Here is a 19215-nt window from a genome sequence, read left to right as displayed (position 1 = left end):
CTACCTAGTAAATCATGTATCATCAAACATCATAGCTGGTTTAGTTACCATGCAACAAACTGGTATCTTATGATAAGAGCTAGACATCAAATGACATTACTTAGACTTCTTCTTATTCGATGGAGCTGGTAGTCGAAATTTGGCCATTTCAACTTCTGCCTCCGCAAAACTGGTCACATTGTAACAGAAGTACTCAGGATTTTTGTATTCACCATTTTTTGAAGCATTTGGTCCAACCGCTGCAGCAGAGAAATGAAATTTGAACTTGTTGCTACAGATACATTATTTCTAGTTTTTGTTTAGTAACTTGTGACGATTCGATTTATAGAATCACTTGTTTGCAATAATTCAGCCCAAATATAGATTTTTCATTTTCCGTGAAGCTATAAGTTAGATATTTAATCAAGATTCAAACAAATACTTGATCTTTCAACTATTATCATCATTATTATAGTCACTAATTATTTTTTCACTGGATATAAAGATGATAATATCCGAAGTATTGAATCTAGTGAACTTACGATTATTTGGAATATCTACGCAGTTTTTGCTAAGACCAGGTACATTAGCCGCGGATGCGGATGGATTGCTACTGCTCCGAGACCCAGTCTGCGGACTGTAGGGTCGAGTCAGAATTGTTCGCTGAACTTTCTATAGAAGGAAAAAAACAATGTAATGAGATGCAGCTTTGAAGCCTCTGATTTAGAGGCTGAACTTTACCAACGATATTTGACCGAGGCAGATGCTATGATAGTTGAAAAAAGCGCACTATTTAATTTTCGCAATTTTTGACCAAGAAGGTTCATTGTTTCTAGTTTGAAATCAAGTGTCGCAGACTTCACATACAAGCATAATTTTTGAAGCATCGTCAAGAGTTTCGAAAAATGTTAAAACTTTGGGTTTGAGATCTTTTCCAAATTCTCTTACAACATATTGCCGTTGTATTTTTGGAAATAGTATTTGAGGTTAGAAATACGTACGCAGTCACAATTGACATAATAATTCTATTAGCAAAATGGCTACGATAATGATAAGTTGTATGACTTTAGTATGTGTCTACCTGAATTGTAGATTTTCCGAAAATCCGCATCATTTTGACTAGAATCTTTAAAGAAAAGCAAACTTCTTGTACGTCAAGAGTACTCGTTTAACTCGTTACACAATTCGCAAAGTGAAATGAAGTTCAACTTAGTGCTACGCTACCCAATATGGCAGCACTGTTCGTGGCATTGCGTTACCATAGCAACGATTTCAGTAATATCCAGTGAAGGTAGCCGCCTCAGAGATCGGTAATCGAAATGCAACTCGTCCGCGTTTTGTCAAATTGTCATGTTCTGTTATCTTGCCTTGTATCCACAGATGTTGTGAAAAAAAACTCTTTGTTGTCGAGGCATAAATATCGGTATTTTACGACTACATCTCATATGCTACTGTGTAGAAACAAAAATCAGAATTTTGCGTACCTGTTTTCTGCAGAACTGCAGAATGAACGGTGGTGTTAAATTTTACACAGGTTCAATTTTCTTACGCAAGGAGTTTTTTTAACCGCCGGAATATAATATCTGGAATCTAAGAAATATGAATACAAGGATTTCGTATTTTACGATAAAAGTGATTTATTGTTATGATTAATTGACCTAAAGAAACGGTTTTGCATTTAAATATGCGGCCATCTTGCATTATTGCCAGACAAATGTCAACCGGCTTGCACCACTGGCTTGCACACGTTCGAGTTGTCCGGTTGTAAATGCACAGATTTCGATTCGGTGATTTTTCGAAAATTCTTCTAACCAGTCGTCTTGGAAGTTACCCATGAATATGTTTTGTGCTTAATTATTCGACGTACAACATCTGCTAAAATATGATACTCGTCTTTTTCATATCTTCACATCACGAACAGTGTTTTGTTTTTGCTTGCGGCCGGGAAGACTTCGTAAGACGATCAGGTATTCATGTCAGTCTTACTAAAAGAAAACTATGTACATTGTCGTAATGATGCTGCCTGTTTCTGACAATCGCAGTATTTTCACCGATGCTTTGTAGTATTATTGTATTTTACACGATTATTCCAAATTCACGACCATTCCATTTTGTCCGCTGATGTATGTATACATTACTGCATGAGATGCAAGCAGTTTTGATTTTGGTATAATAAGGTTACTTAAGTATGGAATTATTCATGCTTTGTGTGAAACTTTTTTTTTTAATGTAAATAATTAATTCATCAGTGAGTAATTTGTAAATTGCAACGCAAATATAATTATCAACTTTCTTTTTGTTTCAGAGTATATACATTGAGATAGTGATAGTGAACTCGGAGAAGATTTAAGCATTTCAAGTCAGTTGGTAGCAGCATAGTGAGACATGAAGCGGCATGGATAAGCTGTGGTTCTCTGTTGTGAGGATGACCTGGTCGACTGAAATGACATTCTAAGGTGGTGGGCGATGGGTAAGCCTCGCATGTCGTTCATTCCTCGACACTTTGCCAGTTGACTTAATATTTCAACACTGGCAGAGTGAGCGTGACACTTTTATCTGTCTTTTTCTCTCTTACTGTCGCTTGTGTGGCATGGTGGCAACATTGAAACGATATTCATGTCTGCATATTTTAGCCTACAGTCAAATCGTTGTTATTACAGCATTGAGTAAAATATCCAAAGATTAAAATTTTTTTAAATTTTATGACTCATAGTTAGTCATAGAATTTTACTGAATTTTTCTAGTTTCAAAGACGTCAACTAATTTTGAGTGCAAGCATTGGCTGTTAAATTCAGCTTCATTAGTTGCTATACTTTGGTGCAAAGTAAAACTTTCTTCTAAATAGTAAATGCTAAGATCTTACTCTTAAACTGAAGTCCGTACGTGTCTGTATATCATTATTTTCTATGAACACAGTTTGCTTATCACAAATTTAATTCCGTAGTTCACCAAATAACTCGATTACTTGATCACTAAATTCTCTATTACTTTACACTTTAAAATCATTGTTTGAAATTTTTCTTGAAGTCAAAACTTGTAGGATGTATTCGGTAATCAATATAGGATGTGAAACTAACCTGTTTAACCGCTACAGATACAACAACAAAGTAAGTCATCAAACCACGGTATGAATGTGGATGAATGATTGTGTTGGTGAGAACAGGAAAATGTAGGCTAAATATAGGTGAACAGGTAGAAATAGCTAGAGTTTTCCGAGTAGGCAAGGAAATGCAGTGTGCGATTCATTTAGACCATATATGTATATTTGATTATCCAACAGCGTCAATCCAATAGCGCTGCACCTGAAGAGACATTACGAAGAAGAGGATCGCCGGCCGTCATGCCACCAAACCTATTTTTGCTTTGTTCTTTCTTTTTCCTTCTCTCTATCCACACTAATGATGTTTGACTTGAAAGATGGGGAATATTCCGAATTTTTTTTTTCTACTGTGTGCATGTGTTATTGAGTAAAATACAATGGTATTGTAATTTGAAATTTCAAGTATTGCCAGTGAATAAATTGAATTTTTTACACACGTTTCAAATTTGTTTTTATTCACAGGTGTGATAAAACTTTGAAATTTCACTTCACAATAGCCACAAATTTTTGCTTAAGAATCTTATGTGATATATGCACACTTTGAAGATATGTTTAATAATTTTCTTACGCCATTTACGGGTCGATGTCATACATATTCTTTCCAACGAAAGTATGATGTGAAAGATTTAGGTATATATGTTTTTTCAAGCTTCACTGTGCTCTGTTCACATGAACTTGATACCCTGCGGTTCCGAGACTGAATGAACATTTTTCCCCCCCACAATGTTTTACCCCTCTTGACACTTTCTATACATCGTGGCCGTTTTAGTTTTGATACCGGGGGTTGCGTTCCGGAATTTCCTGGCAGCGCTCTGTATGGCAGAGGCAGAACTAGTTATGAATTTGAATGCGTAAAAGAGATGAAAGATTGGCACTGGAAGTTAATTTCGTAACGCACCCCGAATCTTTGTTACCGCACAAAATGAAATCGAACTGATTGTACCAGGCCTGGATAGTCCAATAGCTGGTAACACTGCTCGAATTTGAGCTAACCTCACTGTCGAACGATTAACCTGTTGCGACTTGTTTGGATTTCGTTGATTACGTCAGCTGTCAAACTGCTGCTGCGAAGGCGGTGAACGAAGTTGTGTTCTTTTTTAAATATTTTAATAATTTCTTTTACTACGTGTTTCGTAACTACTTACTTTGTGTCGCTATTGGCGTGAAATAAAATGACGGAAGTAGACAATTTCCAGTTGCACATCGACAATCTGCCGGAATCCGAAGAATCGAAAATAAATTATTGTTCTCGAGACGGGGTTATATTCATCATCGACGCTACGAAAGAGATGTTCGAAATTGATCCGGAACATGAAAAATCGTATTTTTCGCAGTGTCTCGAGGTAAGTACGTTTATATTCAAAACAATTATTAAAATCACTGCGTAATATATTTTTTGGAAATCGTCTCTGCCAGTGGAGAATGTAACTTGTCGTATTTCCTTGCTCCGAATCATCAATTCTATCGATATAAAATTATTTATTCTTGCAGGCATACAAAAATATATTGGCAGAAAAATTGTCATGGAACAAAACCGATTGGATGGGTATTATATTGATGGGTACAAATAAGTGGGACCAGGATCCAGAAATCAAACATGTTTTCACCTGGCTAACTTTCAAGGAAGTTTCTATAGATCAAATGACAAAGATCGATGAAGCTTGTGAGCAAATTATTTCATATATATTTCATAATATTTATTATTTTCTACTTATAATTTGTTACACCGTTTATTTCATTTTATAGTAAGATAACAAAGTAAGGAACTTCATTTGGTAAAATTATTCTGTTGAATCTATGATGACTTGAATAAGATCTGAATGATAAAAACTCATCTAGTAAACATAACTCTGTTACTGTTTGAAATTCATCCAAAAATTTGCCAAAGTTGAAAAAATAATCTAAAACTATTGTTTCAGTATTAAATGTAGATAAGTTTCACGATGATGTAGGCTCCTCAACAGAATATCCACTTTATGATGCATTGTGGTATGCTACCCGATGTTTTAATGCAGTCAAAATTACAATGCCATTCCGGCATATCGTACTGCTTACACGTTCCGATAATCCGTATGCCAATGATCACATGGAAAAGCATCGTATCAGATTAAAAGCGGATGATTGTTCTAATCTGAATATACGCCTCTCAGTCGTTGGATTGGGAACGGAATGGAATCCGTCACATTTTTTTGACGAATTAGAAGTACACTCTGGGAAATTTGACAAAGCTGAAGATTATGAAAGAACATTATTGACTGATTTGGAAGAGGAAATTAAACACGCATCCAGAATTACTGCTAAACTTCAGTGGACTCTTGGAAATGGTGTCAAATTAGGAGTATCTGTCAGCACTATCACGGCGTATGTTGCATTTTATTCCTTGTTTTTCGGAAATTTCTAATTGGAAATAGTATTTCTTATGGATTTAACGACTCGGAGTTGTGATATGATTGATTGAGAATTAAAATTTAGCATCTGTGCGTCCTTTGTATCATAAACCAGTCAATTTCTTACTCACAGTGAGCAGAAGATGTACTGTTAGTTAACTAAATCGTATGGCAAATTTGTTACCAATTAACCATTCGAGAATTTTATTACAGGAAAACAAAATTTCCCAAGCAAATACGATTGAGTAAAGTTAATAATGAGCCATTGGATGCATATTCCTATTACAGAAAAGCTGAGGCAGGTTATTCAGAGGTATGCATTATTTTATATTTTACCTAAACACGCCGAGGCATAAAATATACCCATTTAGCGGAACCATAGTTTGTAGATTATAATGTTCCGTTATTGCTGCATTATTTGAAAGTGAGATATCTTGAGTGTAGTGAATGTTTCTCTTATTAAATTCAGCACTACAGTTTATTATTTTTTTCTGCTAATTGGTGTATCAAATCTTTTTCTATAAACCTCAATATGCTTAGGACGAGGAAGATACAGACGAAAATGAAGAGTCTATCGGAGAGAAAGTAGTTCTTTCTGAAAATGTCTACAATTACCAACAGTTTGGTGGACGATCTATCAGATTTTCACTGCAAGAATCGTCGAAACTGAGTAATTCACGTGAACCAGGGATCACTTTGCTTGGTTTTAAACCGATAAGTAAATTGGATTTTTCGCATCATTTAGAAGCACCAAACTTTGTCACCTACAATGAATCGCAACTTCAAGGTAAGCAATAAAACGTTACTTGACTGGCTACTGATGCCACATTTAACAAATCCTCTTGTGATTTATCAAATTCTTAATTTCAGGTAGCAAAGCTTTGTTTGCTGCATTGCTGCAAAAGTGCGATACCAAACATGTAATGGCTATTTGTGTGGTAACATTACGTAGTCGATCACCGTCTTACTTGTATGCGTTGATACCGTCTGTCACATTGACCGGCTTTTATGCGTACAAATTACCATTCGCAGGTTTGAATTTAGTATAAATTTTTATAGCTTATTTGGTGACATATTTGACTAAATTACTTTAAAAATTGAAATTGAAATTGAAATTTTATGTTTCAGAGAATGTACGAGATTTTTCTTCAGTACTGTCCCAGTATTACTATAATGACACAGACAATAAATGTCCAATAAACAATGAAACGGTGGATCTTTGTTATAACTTTATCAAAAAAACATCCATAAAATACGATCCTGTTATGTTTAAAAATCCTAAGTTGCACACAGAATTGGCTCACATTGAATCATTGGCAATGGACAAAGATTCCTGCAAGATCCCGTTCGATACCACGAGTGAGTAAATGATAGTTATCTCGTTGACAATGACTTTTCATTGAATTTAACCACCTGCAGAATTTAAAAATTCTTACAACCTGTTCTCCATTCTAGTACCTGACAAAGAAGCTGCTAGTCGTAGGTTGGGTCAATTTAGAGATCTTTTTAAAAATGAAGTGGACAGCCATGGCGAAACGAAGAATACAAATAAGAGAACATTAAATTTCGAAGAGCTTGTACAAGCTAAACAAGTAAGCAAATTATCTTTATGTAAGCTGTTGCAGTCTTTCGTGAATTTGAAACTTTGTTGGATCTAAAGTTGAAATAATTTTAACCTGTGTTTGCATATTCTGCGCACACACATTTTTCTTATCTTGGAAAACTGTTCTGTAAATTGATCGTTCCTAACAAGTATTATAACATATTTATAGGTGAAGAGTTGTACAGTAGCGGAACTGAAAGACTACCTGAAGAGCGTTGGTGAAAATCCAGTTGGTAGAAAGAACGACTTAGTAGATCAGGTGTACAGTTTATTCACTTAAATGTAAAGGTGATTACGAACATTTTTTTTCTGCTTCCTTTTTTCATTTATTTTGAAGAAATATATTTCGGCAATGATGTACAGCATTTTCAATTAAGATGTCCCTTGTATTATTTGTCATTTTTATAAAATCACATGAGCTTACTTTTGTGAGTATTCCGAGGGAGTATGCCGAAGAGACCGTATTGGCGAAACTCTTCCAAAATAGAATCGAGCGACGGTAGGGTGATAGATGAAAAATTGGAATTTTTATTTCTTATTTCTCTCATTGAAAGCTCCTTCATTGTTGATATGAGGGATTCGTGATATTTATTTATTAGCTTGAGAAAATAATTTTCACGTATTTCCTGGTTTCTATTAATGTAAATAATATTTGATAAGTCAAACGTTTATAAAGATTTATCTGCTATTCTATGAAGTACCGATTACAATATTTATGAGGTATTTTGGATTGTAGGCTTTCCTTTCGTACCTTCCTAATTGTTCTAATGCCAGAACACAGTGATACATGTCTAAAATACATTCAGGCGCCAATTTAAATCTTTCTGTCATTAGATTTTCCAGAACCACAATACTGTCTCGTTTCAGATTCTCTTTTGACCTGGCAATTTTGCTCATCGTGGCGTAAGGAACGTTTGGAAATAATTCAAAATTTCTTTGGCACAGTTGTTTCTTGAATATTGAAAAACGGTTCTATAAATGTGAATTTCGTTGCTGAATTGAATTAAATTCGAATATTGTTGCCTTTTTGTGGGATCATTGAGTATACTTTTTATAATTAACAATTAATTTTCTTCTACTAAGGTATGACTATTTTCCACCAAAATACTCATATTCAAATCGAACAAAATGGAACTGAAATTAATCACATTATTTTTCAAAGATCGGACTTCACATCTAGTAAGTTTGCAATCATTCTTCTTAGAATATTGTAAAACTTTTGGTACGATTTCAGTGCGAATATATTCCTCCATGATATACTCAGTTTAACTGGCAGGAAGGAAGTTTCGGTTTGCAGTTTTTCTCCAGTTTTACTGATAAGCGCACTCGTGTAACATAATTATAATATGTTAATAATTTATTGTACTTAATTTGAATGCAACTATTCCAAAAACAACTTGAATATTGTTGTCTTATGCTATGAGTCATAGCGGTCGAATTATCTTTTTAGCCTATTCATTGCAAATTGCGAATTCCTGAATAAATACAATCATTGGATGAACGAACAGTGTACACTGAGTTGGTGAAAAAATGATTTGCGATTGCAAGCTTAGAATTTTTATTATCAGATTGAAATGTTCGAAGTTGAATTTGATTATTTATGTTACAAAACAGTAATTCATCATACATATAAACAGATGCATTATATAAGAACCTCACGTTTATAATTCATTCTATAATAACTTGATCCAGTGTAACAGCTGTTTCGAACATTTGAATTATCGTGTTTGTGCCGGCGTCACCTCCGACAGAATAAATCGCATTACGAAATTCAGTGCCTTTTGGGTTCGTAATTAATTCGACTAATTGTTTCATTTCTTCTTCAGTACCCATTGTGCTTGGCATAAAAGAAATTCCATAAATCAAGCCAAAGACACCGAATTGGCGAAAGTCTTCTAAAATTGAATCCAGCGATGGTAGTACCAAAGACTTCGCATTGGGATTGTTTCTTTTTGTTTCCGATATCAAAACTTCTTTCATCGTTGATACTAAAGACGCATGATACTTCTTTATCAGTTCCGTCAAAGAATTTTCACGTACTTCTTTATCCGCATTCATGTAAATAAAATATGACAAGTCGAGAGCTACTGATCCAAAACGTAGATTCTGATAGTCAATTGCAATTGCGCTCGCTGGTCTTTCATTTTCATCGTATTTGAAGAGAATATTATTTCGGCAGTAATCACCGTGGCATACGACACTCAATTTGGATTTGCTACTTCTCGCTATAAGTGTTTCCATGTACTCTCTCATATTTTCTGTATGTCTTTCCAGTATTTTCATTGCTTTGTAGGTTTGCGGATTTTCTTCATATTTCGCATTGTTGAATAGTCGCGTTACACACATGGCAATAATTTGACGAACTGTGGCACCTGATTTTTCAGTCCAGGTACATTCTTTAAATCCAGTCAGTATTTGGTCATTAAACTGTTCCGGATGCAGTTCTTTACTAATTAAAGACAGTGCGTGCCATCTGCAATAAATGACATGAAATTTTTGAAATATTTTATACTACATAAAATATCGAACGATGACTAATTATAGTAATCTTTATCTTGGTGTTCAATGATTAAGTACAATACCATACTTACAAGGTTTCTTAATTTGTTTTGCTTCTGAAAATAAATTGTAAAGATTAGTTTTCACTCACCTGCCCAGGTGTTCCAATGCGCTTACACAGTGTCCCATATCAAGAATTTTTTGCTGCGCTAATTTATACCCTTCTTTCGTCAAATTCTCAATGATCACAATACCATCTGTCGGAGCCATATTCTCTTTCGACGTAACCTTTTTAAACACAGCGTAAGGACAATCTGGGAATAACTTGAAATCAATCAGTTTCTTGAATATTGGACAGATGGTACGGTAAAGTTGGGTTTCATTGGAGAATTGGGTCCAACTCTCCATTAGTTTTTGCCTTATGCAATCGTCCTTTATACATTTTACGAGCAGGGAGTAAGCTTCTTCTGCCAGAATTCCATCTTTTTTCACCAGGATACTCAAGTTCAAATCAAGTAAATTTGAGGAGAAACCGTGTAGATCCGATTCCAATGGCTGTAGCTCAAAGTTGACAAGTTTATAATCAGTTTTTTCATAGTATGTAAAAATGTCTGGCAGCACCTCAACGCGAATGTATTCTTCCATGATGTGTTCACTTCAACTGCACAATCACAAGTGGCTCATTATACTTAACTTGATCTGAAAAACATGTCGTTAGGACATTTTATCACACCTTAAGAATTTACATTGACTGTTTAAATAAACGTTCCAAAACACCTTTAAGAATTTTAACTGTATACACTGTATACACTGTATACACTTAACTGTGTACACTGTCTTTTCAAGTGATATTTGGTTACTGTTCAGGTCAGAAGGTGAATCATGTGAAATCAGCCGGTTTTTTCTACTTTTAAAACAAAGTTCCTTGAATCGTAATAATTACTAATTACTGTTTTTGTGAATCAGAGATAAGTTACTTAATGTATGGATGAATGTTGAAATAGTTAATGAACTTCCAAACCTTGCAAAAGGTCTTGGTTTACTTTTGACCAGAGGTTTGAGAAAGTAAACGATCTTATTGAAAATGTTTTATTACGGGATACAAAGTATCCGATGCAAATACACCTGAAAAAATATCACTTTTGCCAACTAAATGAAAAGTGAGTCATTTTTATTTTTACAAATGTACCATGAATTTTTAATTCAAGAACATAATGTAAACGTCGATCTAATTCTCATATCCATTTTTTGTATATTTAGAGAACTTTTCAACGTACTTGTTTGCGGTTTTTTGCTAATTCTGATGGTATACCAATAGGTTTTCAATACTCGAGAGTAATTATTGCGATATAATGTAAAATACTATTGTTAGATACAAATTGATTGAAAAAAATCGTGAAAATTAACGGAATAATTCATTTCCGAGAAAGTTATCGATGAATACGAATCTGTAATCGGATTTTAAAAATTCAGTTTGTCGGATCCATTATGGCGGACAAAAATTTCAAAATGAATCGAATTCGGAGAGAAAACTCTGTCCAAGGGTTCTTTGACCCGTCCTGAGGATTTACCTCAAAATAAATTTCATCTTCGGAAAGATCAGACTTTTTTTAATGCTAAGACACCTTGGGTCGTGTCTTTTTTTCAAGAACAGAAAGTGCTAAAAATTCACAGATAAAAATCCAATTTGAAAAAATTATCAAATGGATCAAATTATTTCTCGAAAATGGTAAGGCCCAGAGACATAAAACTTGCAAGATTTTCACATCTGTGAATGTGAGTGTACACTAGATTCTATAAAAAAAGTTGACTATTTTTTTTTTCAAAATTCAAGTAAAAAATAATGCTGTAAAATTTTTAGCTCTTAATATCAACATAAAATAACTTTTCCGACGATGCACCTCTCAATATTAATATTAAGAGCTCGAACTTTGACAGCATTTTCTTTTAGTCATTTGAAACAATATTTTAATAACAATACGGATATAAGTGAAGTGAGAATCCATGAACTCTTAAAAGTTTTTTTTATTTTCGAAATCATATACAACATTCTGAAATTGAAATGGAAAAATTTGCTTTCAAAATTTCATAGTGCGGAAAATTTAGTTTCTCCAATTGTTAGGATGCCAGAAATTGGATTTTTCTGCTCTGTGAATCTGTTATATGTTTACTTTGTGCAACGCTACAGCTGTGTCAAAAATTTCAAGCACCGCATTTGTCCCAGCTTCACCTCCAATAGCCCATACAGCGTTTGAAAATTCTGCGCTCATTCTGTTGCCCGATTGACCAGCCTTATTTATGTTGACAAATTCTTCTTCGGTACCCATCATCCATGGGACAAAAAATAGTGCATAAATCAAACCGTAGGCACCGTACTGGTGATAGTCTTCTAAAATAGAGTCCAGCGATGGAAGTACGGCAGATATATCCTTGGGCGATTTATTGTATGTCAGAATTTCGCTCATCGTCGATACCAAAGATGCGTGATATTTTTTCATTAGGTCGAGGAAATATTTTTCTTGTATTTCGCGACTGGTATTCAGATAAAAGAAGTGTGACAAGTCGAAAGCTGGTGATGCGAAACGAGTCAGCTGGTAATCGACTGGAATTACGCTTATCGGTGTTTCATTTTTACCGTACTTGTAGAGCAGATTACTTTGAGCGTATTCACCGTGGCATAAAACGCTCAATTTTGACTTTCTGCTACTCATAATGAGCTTCTCCACGTATTGTAAAAGATCCTCGTTCTCCCTCTCCAGTGTCTTCATTGCTTCGTAAGTCTTTGAATTTTTTGGATAATTTGCATACTTGAAAAGTCTTTTCAAACAAATGGTTATCGTTTCACGAACTTGGACACCGGATTTCCTGCTCCAGGTAGATTCTTCAAATCCAGATAATACTTCTTGATGAAATTGTTCTGAATTTAGCTCTTTCATGGCTAAAGACAACGCGTGCCATCTGTGAAAAGTTAAATGCAAATTTTTTAATCATTGCATCTTGTTTGATACCGATAACAATGAATGTGACGCTGTTGGATTATGCGCTATGAATATGAATCTGTTTTCCCTTTGAAAGGTTGGTGAATTATAATTTCTTTCGATTGTAAAAGACAGGGAATTGTTTTGCTAAGTCTTTCTAAAAAATCGTAGATGTTTTTATAAAAATTCAATTTGAGTATTTTTTATCCACATTTTTACATGAATTAAATGTGAAAGATTCAATTTCGTACCTTCCCAATTGTTCCACTGCAACGACACAATGTTCCATACCAAGAGTTTTCCCCGGCGCCACTTTGTATCCTTGTTTTACCAAATTTTCTACGACGATGATACCATCTAGGGGGTCCAGTTTCTCTTTTGATCTCACGTCTTTGATCAGAGCGTAAGGAACGTCTGGTACGAACTTGACATTTTTTTGAAACATTAGTTTTTTGAATATTGGCACTACGACATTGTAAATGTGAGCTTCGTTGGTGAATCGTATGCGACTCTCTGATAACTTTTGTCTTTCCAAGTCGTCTACTATAGTTTTGAGTAAGAAAGAATAATCTTCATTTCCTGAAATACTTAAATTCAAACCATACAAACATGAGTTGAAACTATTTAACTCTCCTTGCAGAGATCGCAGCTCGTATTTATCAACTTTGCTATCGGTTTTGTTGTAGTACTTCAATATTTCTGGCACAACTTCAACGCGAATGTATTCCTCCATGATATTATCGTTGTTTGATACTTGACGTGCGACTGACCAAGCAACGCTTTTGGTTTGCAACTTTGTATTTAAATATCGGCAAGTATACGGTGTCCATACCTGCCGAAACCCTTCTCGCTGTTAAGAAAACAACATTACATATTCAAAAGTGTTTCCTGATAAAAGATGAGGCAACTCTTACTATATTTTGTTAACCTTGAGTATCTCGGCCGCGAGAATTGCAAAACAACTGCAATAATGTTTGTTAATTACGATCGGTGAACAAACACTGAATCATGTAATCAAAAGGGCTTCCGTTATTGGTATTTCGATTGCTTAATCGAAGTGATTTGGATTGTGACGAGGCTTAATCGAAATTAACTCTAAGCTTGATTTTAATAAAATTTCAAAAAATTAAATAACCATTACTTTGTTGAGTGGTTGAATTGTTCATCGAGCTTCACTCTGTATCAGTATCTCTTCACTGTATACATCTCTTCACTGCGTTATTTGTGCAGGTGTTCTCTGAAGTTTGGCACGTTGTGATAGTATCCGAAATAAATTCATACAATAATATTTTAGAAGACTAATGAAAACAGTTATATTGTAAACATTTTTCCAAGTTAAGTTATACCATGAGAAGCTGTTTAGACAGGTGAAAAAATGTATTCCTTCAAAATTCTTTCTCTTTCTGTGACATGTGTTACATTGAATTCTCATTTGGTCCGTGAAGTTTTTAAAATGTTCCTAATTTCGACGATGAACTATTATTCATTCAGTTTAACAAGCAATAATAATTTCTTTTTTACTCCGATTCAACTTATTGCATATTGTAATTGGAGGACGAAAGTCTTGTGAAAATTCACAATTTAATGTGGTTATAACTCCGTTTTGTAACCGAGTAATGAAAATATTTTGTATAATTACTTGTTCAAATTTTATCGTTCTACATTCTGGGATCACACAACACGCCGTTAAAACATCGAGTGTCTTTTATTTCAAACAGCTTCTTTTTCTGACACATACACATGATCAATAAATATATTTGAATACTTTTTCGAGTTAATGATAATAATAATAATAATAATAATAATAATAATAATAATAATAATAATAGCAATAATAATAATAATAACATCAATATTAGTAATGTTAATAATATCAATACATAGAGCAGAGATATGGAATGTATTGTCTTGATACAGAAATGTTTGTCAATCCATCTATATGATCTAATTTATTATTAAATTACTCATATGGATTTTAATTTGATAGTGAAAATGATTACGTGACATAACAATACAAATATAAAGAAAAAAGCTGTCGAACAATTGTAGGAGTTATGAATGTTTCATGATAATTATGACTGTCGTGCAAGTTTGATAAAACTAATTTCAAATACAGCAACGCAATTCATCAAATTGCATAAATACAATGTTAGATGTTTATACGTAAATACTGATTATAGATCAATAGAGTTTCGTTGTTTTTTCTGAAATTTGAGATATAAATTGTTAAATTCAAACGTAACAATATGTACAGTGAATACATATACGTAAAATACCACAGAAGGCGATAGGATTTGTAATTAGACAGTACATATACTTGAAGGCCAGCATTGTTTAACAGTAAGACCAACATTGCAATTAGCGTGTTGTCCCCTTGAGAAACAGTGAATCTAGTTACAATTCGTCTTTTGTTGGAAGCATCTGTAAATCTCTAATACTGCCAACGAATATCGGAATTTTACTCGGCTTATGTTGAATAGCGAACATGAATGGTCTGTTGACATCGAAGACTTCTGGCGGACTCGCCATTCTTCTGCATCTTATTTGAACCACTGTGGAATAAAAAATATTGTATATGTCAATAATTTTATTTGGACAATTATTGAGATAGAAGTGTTAGAAGAGTAAAATGACTGTATGGAAAAAGTTATAATCTGATTTTTATAGCAATTTTGAAATTTCAGACTAGAATCCATTCCAGATTAATTGGCATTTAGTATAAAATACATACAAGTAGCTGCGGCAGCTTCAGATCCCTCCTCGTTGACCTCAATAAATGCTTTCTGAAGGACGTGCCCAACCTTTAATGGGGCTTGTGAAATCCCACTCAAGTCTGCAAAATCGGTAAATACCTGCTTTATCCCCATCTGAAATGATAAGCAATAGAATTTTGTTGAATGATTTGATAAAGACAGTATGCCTAATGCGAACAAATCGAGATGATTCTCAGTGGCGCGAATGAAAAAAATTCAAAAATTTTTACAAAGTTTCCTTACCTTGTTTGCTATGTTTAATTCTTTGTCATTCAGTAATGGTGCTATAGGTTACGTAATAATAGTTATATTGCAAGAAAATTATGTCACATTTGATGCAGAAAATTTTACTATTGTGACTAAGGTGGAACAGAAATAATGAAAACAAAATAACATTGTATTGCCTAAAGGCTTTAATACCAAGACTTGAACTCTTGTACCAATCAACTGCGGACTCACCTCTTGTAAAATTTCTTCAAGGTTTATTGTGGATTCAACTTTGAACTTGGGTAAGAACAACTCTACTTTGCCCGATCTCCAATAAGTACTTTCAATACTTCCTCGATTGAAATTTTGTTCTAAATTCCGCAGCCCTTCAATTTCGTTCGGCAGTATAATGAGCATACTGAAGTCATCGTTCTGAAAGCAATATAATATCAATATAAAAAAATCTCTGTCAATTACGCAGTCCAAGGGCCGCTCTTTTAGTATCGATCACTCACTGAGTATGGAAGTCGAATTGCTCTGGCATTCAATTCTTCTAACTCTGCGTAAGCATACTCAGACTTTGTATACATAGTAGGAATGTGTCTTTTAGTATCTTTTGTAATATAAAATGGTCTATTCTCTGTGTATTCGGTGTTAAATTTGTTCGCCCAGTTCCCTTTGAAGTACACAGCGTTTATCATTATTATTTTAGTCCATTCATTCACTGCATCTGATGGAAAATGTGATTTTTATACAGATGTTCATGGTTTTCAACTGACGTGTACGAAGAATTGAGTTTTTCTTGATGCAGAAAATAATTGTCACGATTTTAAAACTTTTCAAGTTGACGCGTGATAACTCTTGAATATTGAAATTTCAAAGGAATGAGTTGAATATTTTCGAATTGATTCCAGTTATGTATCACCGGCGAATTCTGTCTCGGAATTGAGCAACTGCATCAAATTACCAGCGGACAATAAGTTCTTGATTCTGTTGTTGGTTTGATTTTCAACCCAAGAATTTATCTGTCGAGTGGACTCCACACTGTTCTTGAAGTCAACCCTCGGTGTATCTGAATCAAAGTATTTCGAATTCATAGACAAAAATTCAGGCATCAGAGTTATACCCTCCTGAATATAAATTGCGTTTGCCAAACTGATTTCAAGCCCTGTAGCATTCTGGAAAGAAAAATGATGATAAATATTTACTAATTTGCATAATATCGTATACTTAACTTAAAAAAACTTGGGCAAGAAAGTATGCAATTGTTATTTGTGGTGAAGGGTTTTTGATTGTTGAATTGCGATGAACAGCAGTTTATGGATACAATGTTTGTTTCGTTCCTTTTGTTCTCGGATATTACGGAATTGCAAAAGAATTACATTCAACGACTGTAGAAGGGACTTGAATCCATTCTGGGTCAGAGAGTCGTCGCTGAGTAGGTAAAGAGCGCTTCTCAATTCCTCCGCAGTTTTCCCTCGTGCTCCGTACGTCAATATAGATAGAATCATGTGAGCGCTTAGCGGAGAACAGACAGTATTGCCTCCAACTTTGGGTGCAACCATCTGAAATATTGATATACATCGGTCATCATTTTTCCTCCAAATTTAGAATGCGCCAAATCGATTTGGACAATTCTTCAACAAGTTTTTGCATTTTAAGTCGGATTATTATTCCACAAAAATTACAAAGCTGAACAAATTCTGGATAAAACTATCAACTTACCGAATAAAATCTATTGGTAAATTTATCGTTGGATTTGGACATCTGGTTAAATATATTTTCTTGGTCCTCCTTGTCAGATGCCATTTCGACGAACTGTGAAGACGCTACATTACAGAGACAGTTGGTCAATAAAAGGGTTAAAGTGACGAAACCGAGCATTGGCATTGTCATAAATGTGTATCTAATAATTATGATTGATCATTGGTCTTCTCGTGTAGCGTGTTTGTTTTGTTTCAAATATTAACAATTTCCAGGTTAGGTTAGCCCGGTGTGCTTCAAGTTATAATCACTCTGCTAATGGTCAATAAAATGGTTCAACCTATAAAACTAAGGATTGGCATTGTCATAAGAATCTATTTTATTATTTTGATTGATCATCGGCCTTCCGGCGCGACGCGTTTCTTTCTTTTTTTTTCTTCAAATATCAAGAATTTTCAGGTTAGGTCAGCTCGATTTGCTCTAAGGTGTTAGGTTAGAATCGCGTTGCTCAGTGAGGCAAGTCTGGGCTGACGGATGTCAAGATGACAGATGTCATTTTCTAAATAAGGTTACAATGCGTAAGTGTCGGAGTAAATTTCACAGATCGTAACGTTAGGTTTACGTGCTCGACACGATTTCAAGGGTGCGGTTAGATTACCTTTTTTTACGATATGCGACGATACGAATATAACAAAGCTGTCGATGATTCTTTGGAAGGATCAGACTCTAGCTGCGAGGTATCTTGATGATATATAAAATATTTACTGACGAGCGACGAGTCCCGGCCGCTCGAGAAATCCAAGAATTGTAACAGTAAACTTGGGACAGCGTAATAATGATGGATTGAAGTGAACACAGGTTTATTAGGGTCGTTATAACATTTTTTTTATGCGCCAACAACGAATTATATTCTTGCAGTATAAGATTAGTCTTATGCAAAACAGTTTCCCACTCTTCGACTTACGTAACATTCGTCATAACATTTCAGCAATCCTCCGCTGTTCAATACCTACGGAAATATTCCATTTACAATGACGCACATTGCCTACGTGATATTTTCGGAATTAAGTTATGAATGGTCCGAATTTAAGGATTTATTTTCTCAGCCTGTAGGCATCACTAACAGCAGATGTCTTGATTTGAAAAATCAAGAAAATCGCATCAATGTGCCAAACAATTAGGCCGAGGAAGCTTTTTCCATTTCAAAAACATTCCAGGATCAAGCGTGATTTAGAAAATACATCAAGAGAAAAGCTTCGATTCATCTAGAGTAAAATTAAACTGGAAAAAATGTCGGTTGTGTAAATTAAATAAACTAAAACTTGCGATAATTTTAATCATCGGAATATTCATTGACAATGGTCTTTAAAACGCAAAAGACTTTGAACATCTTTATTATTATAAGGTAGGGGGGCAGTATTCTTCCAGGAATAAAAAATACACAATGAAATTAATCACACTCAAGACGATAAACGGCACCGTAAAACTGTTGGCCAGTTGCAATTTGCCGATTTTGACCAACGCGTCGATGAAATTATTGACTAGAAAAATAGGCAAAACTTGGACTAACATCGAGCAATCTTTGTCGAGGTGGGGCACTTGCAAGCCTTTGAAGAAGCCCGAAAATCCAGCCAAGTACGCGGCAAAAATTGGATCGGAAAATAAAATATTCGTCTGAAAAAATTCCAGGCTGTTGAGTGTACTCGACCCTGTAAATGCGGGCGGCTGTTGATTATCGTGCAACAGGTCAATCAAGACGTTCTTGTTATCATCTACCGTCGTAGTTTTCTCGCCATAGGCCATAAAGTTATCGGCTGCGCCGGATTTGTTGTTCTGCACAACGTAAATTGGGACAAGCTACGCGGTTTCTTGGCTGGACAGCATCTTTACGGGGTTTGTCAAAACCGTCGGTGATTTTGAAGCCGGTGTTACGAACGGACGCGGTCGACGGTTATTTTCACGGTGGTATTGCCGCCACGATAAACACTCCAGAGACGAAACATCG

At 34.7% G+C, this 19215-nt stretch overlaps 4 protein-coding genes across 8 annotated transcripts; 1 reads left to right on the top strand and 3 right to left on the bottom strand.

Annotated features, from left to right (window-relative positions):
* Positions 1–1766: 1766 nt before the first annotated feature.
* Positions 1767–11898, top strand: LOC124219479 (Inverted repeat-binding protein). Of its 3 annotated transcripts, none has more exons than XM_046627070.2 (11): positions 1767–1946; positions 2285–2449; positions 4276–4422; positions 4571–4742; positions 4999–5440; positions 5680–5779; positions 6007–6253; positions 6337–6498; positions 6595–6825; positions 6922–7058; positions 7239–11898. In XM_046627070.2, exons 3-11 carry the CDS (start codon positions 4369–4371, stop codon positions 7347–7349), a joined length of 1656 nt encoding a protein of 551 aa, XP_046483026.1. In that variant the 5' UTR covers positions 1767–1946; positions 2285–2449; positions 4276–4368; the 3' UTR covers positions 7350–11898. The 3 variants fall into 3 exon arrangements, with proteins under 3 accessions (XP_046483026.1, XP_046483025.1, XP_046483023.1); XM_046627069.2 differs by lacking the exons at positions 1767–1946; positions 2285–2449 and adding an exon at positions 3006–3086 and having other exon boundaries at positions 7239–7357; positions 7937–11898; XM_046627067.2 differs by lacking the exons at positions 1767–1946; positions 2285–2449 and adding an exon at positions 3006–3086.
* LOC124219481 (uncharacterized) lies at positions 8611–10213 on the bottom strand. The gene is made up of 2 exons (XM_046627074.2): positions 9720–10213; positions 8611–9542 (listed from the first exon to the last, which is right to left on the bottom strand). Exons 1-2 carry the CDS (start codon positions 10211–10213, stop codon positions 8738–8740), a joined length of 1299 nt encoding a protein of 432 aa, XP_046483030.1. The 3' UTR covers positions 8611–8737.
* LOC124219482 (uncharacterized) lies at positions 11723–13335 on the bottom strand. Its single transcript, XM_046627076.2, has 2 exons — positions 12798–13335; positions 11723–12526 (listed from the first exon to the last, which is right to left on the bottom strand). The coding sequence occupies exons 1-2, from the start codon at positions 13277–13279 to the stop codon at positions 11728–11730; spliced, it is 1281 nt and encodes a 426-aa protein (XP_046483032.1). The 5' UTR covers positions 13280–13335; the 3' UTR covers positions 11723–11727.
* A 1007-nt stretch (positions 13336–14342) lies between these two features.
* On the bottom strand, positions 14343–18296 carry LOC124219483 (alaserpin-like). 3 transcript variants are annotated; one of them, XM_046627080.2, is made up of 8 exons: positions 17869–18296; positions 17232–17324; positions 16889–17071; positions 16474–16684; positions 16022–16236; positions 15759–15938; positions 15278–15413; positions 14343–15098 (listed from the first exon to the last, which is right to left on the bottom strand). In XM_046627080.2, exons 2-8 carry the CDS (start codon positions 17313–17315, stop codon positions 14941–14943), a joined length of 1167 nt encoding a protein of 388 aa, XP_046483036.1. In that variant the 5' UTR covers positions 17316–17324; positions 17869–18296; the 3' UTR covers positions 14343–14940. The 3 variants fall into 3 exon arrangements, with proteins under 3 accessions (XP_046483036.1, XP_046483035.1, XP_046483034.1); XM_046627079.2 differs by having other exon boundaries at positions 17232–17335; positions 17869–18295; XM_046627078.2 differs by lacking the exon at positions 17869–18296 and having other exon boundaries at positions 17232–17829.
* Between the last annotated feature and the right edge of the window lie 919 nt (positions 18297–19215).

This window comes from Neodiprion pinetum, chromosome 5 (genome assembly GCF_021155775.2).
Source record: "Neodiprion pinetum isolate iyNeoPine1 chromosome 5, iyNeoPine1.2, whole genome shotgun sequence".
Taxonomy (NCBI): Eukaryota; Metazoa; Arthropoda; class Insecta; order Hymenoptera; family Diprionidae; genus Neodiprion; species Neodiprion pinetum.
Note: the sequence above shows the minus strand (reverse complement) of the source record. Positions and strands in the feature narration are given on the sequence as shown.

Excerpts from the sequence above, each read along its gene's own strand:
- LOC124219481 (XM_046627074.2), bottom strand. The coding sequence starts at position 10,213 with ATGGAAGAATACATTCGCGTTGAGGTGCTGCCAGACATTTTTACATAC. Across the intron at positions 9,543-9,719 it reads GCATTGGAACACCTGGGCAG|ATGGCACGCACTGTCTTTAA; the intron begins GTGAGTGAAAAC and ends CATTTATTGCAG.
- LOC124219479 (XM_046627069.2), top strand. The coding sequence starts at position 3,021 with ATGTATTCGGTAATCAATATAGGATGTGAAACTAACCTGTTTAACCGC. Across the intron at positions 3,087-4,275 it reads GCTACAGATACAACAACAAA|TTGCACATCGACAATCTGCC; the intron begins GTAAGTCATCAA and ends GACAATTTCCAG. Across the intron at positions 6,499-6,594 it reads GTACAAATTACCATTCGCAG|AGAATGTACGAGATTTTTCT; the intron begins GTTTGAATTTAG and ends TTTATGTTTCAG.
- LOC124219483 (XM_046627078.2), bottom strand. The coding sequence starts at position 17,402 with ATGACAATGCCAATGCTCGGTTTCGTCACTTTAACCCTTTTATTGACC. Across the intron at positions 16,685-16,888 it reads CCCTTCTACAGTCGTTGAAT|AATGCTACAGGGCTTGAAAT; the intron begins GTAATTCTTTTG and ends TTTTCTTTCCAG. Across the intron at positions 15,414-15,758 it reads TTGAAGAAATTTTACAAGAG|ATGGGGATAAAGCAGGTATT; the intron begins GTGAGTCCGCAG and ends TTATCATTTCAG.
- LOC124219482 (XM_046627076.2), bottom strand. The coding sequence starts at position 13,279 with ATGGAGGAATACATTCGCGTTGAAGTTGTGCCAGAAATATTGAAGTAC. Across the intron at positions 12,527-12,797 it reads GCAGTGGAACAATTGGGAAG|ATGGCACGCGTTGTCTTTAG; the intron begins GTACGAAATTGA and ends AACTTTTCACAG.